The sequence below is a fragment of the Trichechus manatus genome, unplaced genomic scaffold, assembly GCF_000243295.1.
Source record: "Trichechus manatus latirostris isolate Lorelei unplaced genomic scaffold, TriManLat1.0 scaffold00013, whole genome shotgun sequence".
Classification (NCBI taxonomy): domain Eukaryota; kingdom Metazoa; phylum Chordata; class Mammalia; order Sirenia; family Trichechidae; genus Trichechus; species Trichechus manatus.
Window position 1 is genome coordinate 22,467,891 of NW_004443949.1, and position 5,606 is coordinate 22,473,496.

General features: G+C 37.9%; 1 protein-coding gene across 3 annotated transcripts in view; it reads right to left on the reverse strand.

Annotated features, from left to right (window-relative positions):
• LMO7 (LIM domain 7) overlaps positions 1-5,606 on the reverse strand; it is a 57,919-nt gene that overhangs the window by 11,950 nt on the left and 40,363 nt on the right. For all 3 annotated transcript variants that reach the window (XM_023726723.1, XM_023726725.1, XM_023726724.1), the window contains 4 exons: positions 5,414-5,502; positions 4,427-4,492; positions 1,878-1,930; positions 301-514 (listed from right to left, as the gene is read on the reverse strand). In XM_023726723.1, coding sequence (XP_023582491.1) covers positions 301-514; positions 1,878-1,930; positions 4,427-4,492; positions 5,414-5,502 — 422 coding nt within the window. The remainder of the gene's footprint in view (positions 1-300; positions 515-1,877; positions 1,931-4,426; positions 4,493-5,413; positions 5,503-5,606) is intronic.

Genomic DNA, 5,606 nt, shown 5'->3' on the forward strand with positions numbered 1-5,606 from the left:
AACCAATGTTATAAAACAACATGTGTACTTCTGTTTCATGAGAAACTATTTGTTCTGTAAGCCTTCACCTGAAGTACAATAAAAATAAAATAAAAAAAAGTAACTTGCCTGCCTGCCCTTGGTGAGCAGACTTGGCAGCAGCAGCTCCGACTGACTCCATTTTCTCGTACAATGAAATAAAGGTGCCTTTCCTGTTCTCCCACCTCGGTCTCTCATTTATTAGCCAATATGGGTCATGCTGAGGTTTCCACCCGGTAGCAAGAATAGAGAACAGGAAATAATTCCTAAGATGTCTCGTACCTTCTCATCATTCCAGGCAGACTAATAGGCTCTTTATTTATGCTGGAGCTGCGCTGTCGGATCCAGCTGTTGTCATCGTGAAGGGATGTTCTCTTCCGCATTTCTTGAAGGATCTGCTGTCTCTCCAACTCCGCTCCTGATGGGACTTGTTCCTTCTTGGAGCTCTTCTGTAAAGTGCTGGTGCTCCCAATTTGGTCCAAATATTTACTGCTTCCTAAATTAACAACACATCAAAAGCTTCAGGATTCGTACATAAAAAGTGATAATTGATAAATCTCCAAATACAGTACTGCCAAAAATGTGACGGTGTGCACATGTGCTAACATGATCAATTCACACGGAGGATGCTGCATGAGACCTTAATGTTAACAGTCTCTGATTCCTGGGAATTCCAATGCCACAGCGAAAGGAACACCACAAAACACATTCAACAACTAAGGAGGTTGATTGCAGCAATATTATGTTTATACAGATTGATGTAGAAATAGTTTTTCTTCTACTCTTCCCTTCCTTCCAAAATTAAATCAGTCAAGTGCATGCTATCAGGGAGTATTCTTCTTTCAAAAAATTTATACTCCCACTGGGGAGTGAGAAGAGACCTGAGTGCATGTACCTCCAGCTTGCATGATTCAAGCTCTCATAGCATAAACCATGGAATAAATCTTAACCACACTGTAGAAATCGAAGTGTATCTGAGCCACTGAAATGGCTTTTGTTAACTTAAAAAAATATCCAAGTCATCCAAATGATAACCCATGAATGTCATCAGACTTGTGACTGCTCTAAGAAACTGCCAGAACTATAATTTGGATGTTTGGATGTTGAATTTATTAAGGACAAGTTAAGCTTTTATTCTAAGGGCTTTGTCTCACTGGATTTACCTATTCATTTCTGATTTGAGTAAAACATTCACAACTTTGAAGTATCATCCCCACCTCAATTTGAATCAGGAAACATCATCTGACCACAGAGATTTATTTTCTCTCCATCTCCTGATCTACTTTGGTATTTGCATATATAAACCCAATTTAAAATAATGCTAATTGCTTAGGAGTTTTTTCTTAACTATGTAATTTTACTTACATGTGTGCTTCAAAAATACACTTTATACTAACAATTTCTGGTTCCAATGATGTTTGCCAAGTTAGAGAAATCATTATCATTCTGGATTTTTTTTTTTGACATTTTGGCATTTAAACGTACAATTTCAAATTCATACACAATTTTTAAGTTCTCCAGTATTCTGCAGGAATCTTTTCAGTCTAATTTCTTTGGCTGCAAGATGAAATCTACTAAATAAAACTGTATCAGCATCACTTTGCAAAATTTCCACATATTTCATTAGCTATATAAGAATCATTTTAATCTCCTATTCTCTTCATTATAAACTAAAGCCAAAATAAGCACAAAATAAAGTTTGTTTTTATACACAACTGCTAAAAATACTAAGTATTTCAATTATGTAGTTTTAATGAACCTGAAATATCTTGACCTTAAAAATACTGATCATAGATAGCATGCAATAGCATAAATAAGCAATTGTACTGAAGACATTTGAAAAAACAAATCACATTTACCATTTTTATTTGTGGAGTAATCATCCAGTTCGGTAGTGGATCTGGATTTATTCCTAAAACACAAAATATAATATTTTAAATGTCATATTAAGAGCATCTTTTTTTCATATTTATGAAGGAAACACATCAAAGAGATTGCTTTTTAAAGCAGTTGATTTATTTTCTATGTCTGTTAAGAGCTATATTTATTTTTATATCAAGTAATTTTTCATGTTGTACTAACTGGCTGACAACAGTGACACCCCAAAACAGAAGAGTATATGCTAGAAATAATATAAGCATGTGACAGTACTTCTCCAACTTGTACGATGATTAAAGCTATAATTTTTTTTTTTAACCGATTTTTGCACTTGCACTCCTGCTAGATCTCAGTCTTACCAGGCTGTACACAGCATCTGTCATCAGAATACCTGAAACCAGCTTGTCCCACTTCCTCCACGCCGCCTGAGGGTGGTGATACCAGTTTCTCGGGCATTAGGGTACCACTGCCAACTCAGAAACAGCAACTTACCAAATGCTACCCTAGTGTTTCAAAGAGGTACTGGAGTTTATTGCCCTAACCAACATCTGAAAGTGCCTGACGTCCTTAGGTCTATAAATCAAGATATGTTGATCTCATTCTCCTAGGCACACTGAGCTTCAAAAATAATAATAGTAAAAACAACAATAATAAACATATATAATAGTATGTGATATTATATATGGATGTGTACATGAATATACGCATATATACGTATATAATACAATAACATATAATAATGTATAACCATATATAATACATACTGACAAGGTATCACAACTGTTAGACAGTACTCACCAATGGTATCACTTCTATTTACATAAAAGAAAATACTTTTTATTATCAGATGTCTAGCAATACTCCTTAATGCCTCTAGGGCATGCTACATCATGACTGCCTAGAGGTGTTCCATATTTTCAAGATTCTTTAAGTTTCCTTTCTCTGCATCCTCACTGTTTTCCCCCAAGGTAATGAGCTGCATAAATAAAGCTTCTTTAAATATACAAATAAATCAATCGATTTTTTAAAAGAGAAATAAACATAGTTACCTAGAAAGTTACGCCATTTATCACTATTTTTTTTTTCTAGCTTATTGTCAGTCCACTCCTACTTGGTTATTCCTTGTCTTTGACCTAACTATTCTGAGCCTCATTCAGCCATCCCAATTGTCTAAAGCTATAACAGTCTGTAAGTTTAGCAAGGAAAGCAAATTTACTAAGGGAGAAATTGAGCTTAGAAAACATCGACGTTAATGGCCAAACACTAGATTTACGGACAGACTCTGTTCAGAAGTCCTTAGTAATTTCATAAACACAAAACATTTTTAAAATTAGTTTAAATAAATTTAATGATTTAGAAAATTTTAAGACATGTATTAACTTTTCAGATACTTGAAATCCTATCCTTATTCCCTCCAAATCTGACTACTAACTAGTTCTAACCAAGCCGTCTCAGAGAAAGGTCATAGTTCTCATTTCAGATATCCAATAAAACATCTTTTTGGGTAAGTTTAAGCCATTGTACATCATCACCTCCTTAAAACGCAGTTTATTATATAGAAGCCCTGATGGTGCAGTGGTTAAAGTGACCAACTGCTAACCAAAAGGTCGACAGTTTGAAACCACCAGCGGCTCCGTGGGAGAAAGATGCGGCAAGTCTCCTTCCACAGAGATTTACAGCCTTGGAAACCCTATGGGGTTGCTATGAGTTGGAACTGACTTGATGGCAGTGGGTTTGGTTTTGGTTTTTAGGGTAGACTGCAAAACCTGGACACTATTCTTCCTTTCTCTGTATCCATGCCCCTTGCGGTGTGACTCCTCCCACAAAGAGAGAGAAATTCTCTGCTCTCCATGAACCTGAGCTCACCTTATGACTTTACTTTAGACAACAGAATGTGGTAGAAGCAATGGTGACCTCAAGATACCTTGCGTGCATCCCCTCTTTTAACTCTCTCTTTCTACCCTGCTCAGTCACTCTCTGTCTCTTTCTCTCTCTATATATATATATCTCCACACTTGCCTGCTGGATGTTGAGACACACATGGCCTGTTGCCGTCATTTCCCTGGCTGACAGCCAGCCGAGCCCCCAAAAACAGAACTGCCTAACTAACCAGTAGCAGACACATGGGCAGATACAAGACCAGAACTGCCCAACTAACTCCAGTGCAATATGCTGATCAAGATGACCATGAGCTAAACAACAAAGCTTAGAGGTAGTTTGTTACACAGAAAAAGTTACCTGATACAAAGATAAACCAGCAAGGTCTCTTTGTATTCCACAGAAGACAAGGGGCTAGAGCAATTGTACAAGACATCTAGGCATGTCCTGGAAGGTTCATCTGAAGCCAATTCCTACCAACCTTGGATTTTTTATTAAAACACAGAATATAATATTTTAAATATGTCACATTAAGAGCATCTGTTTCACATTTATGAAGGAAAAACACCAAAGAGAATGATTGGTAAAGTAGTTGATTTATTTTCGATGCTTTATCCTGACGTCACTAGTAATAATGAAATGTTTTACAAACCTGTCACTTGGAAGCAAACCTGAAGATCCTTCTCCTTGCTTTGGTATATCATAGGAATCAATAGGCCTAGATGATGGAAAAGAGATTTTAGTCAAAATACTAAATGTTAAGGACTTCCCTGAGTTGAAGAATTAGATACCAAAATAATGGTATTCTAGACACTCTATGAGAATGTTTTCTGGTTTAAAAAACTAAACATACCGAAGTATTCCAACCAAACACTGCAGAAAATAGATCTCTAACAGATATTTCCCATCTATTTACTCACTTGTTCACTTTTCATTCATTCTTCAAGTATATACTGAGTGCCTGCTCTCTGAGCGTACTGTTCTAGGGCTGGGCTACAGAAGTGTACAACCTAAAATCAATGCCTTCATAATATTACACTTTACTGGGGCAGGCAGACCCACAGACAAGCAAATAAACGCATAATATAAAACAGGATAATAGCAGAGAGAGAGAGAAGCGGTGTAAAAGAGGCATGTATTTTAAACCACACATTCTGGTAAGTCTGAGAAAGTGATGTTTGAGCAGAGATTTGAAGAAAAGGAGTAAGCAAGGCAAACAGTTATGTGAGGGATGCTTGTCCAGGCAGAGGGACTAGAAAGTGCAAAAGTCTAGGAGCAGAATATGTTGGGTATTTTCAAGGAATCAAAAGAAGGCCGGTGTGGCTGGAACAGAGTGAGTGAGGGGAAGGGTGGTAGGAAGCTAGGTAGAGAAGACGGTCAAGATGTAGCTTATAGGAGCCTTTTAGGCCATGGCAAGGACTTTGGATGGTAAGCTCTTTGGAGCACTCTGAGCAAGGAAGTAGGAGGACATGATCAGATTAACAATTTAAAGGGTCCCCTTGGGCTGCTTGTGTTCACCTGCATAGAGAATTGATGGTAGGGAGCAGAAAGATCAATGAGGTGCCATTTGCAGTGAGGAATGGATATAGCTAAGCAAAGCCCATTAAAATCATGTGAGCCCTTGGCTGTGGGGACAGACCTTCTATACTGGTATATTTTCACTGAAGTCTCCCTTTCTCTTTCTGCTTGGTGCTTCTGTTCTTCTGCACGTCGTTTCTGCTCCTCAATCTGACGCCACTTCTGCTCCTCGACCTCGGCCTGACGCCTCTTCTGCTCCTCGACCTCGGCCTGACGCCTCTTCTGCTCCTTGACCTCACGCCTCTTCTGCTCCT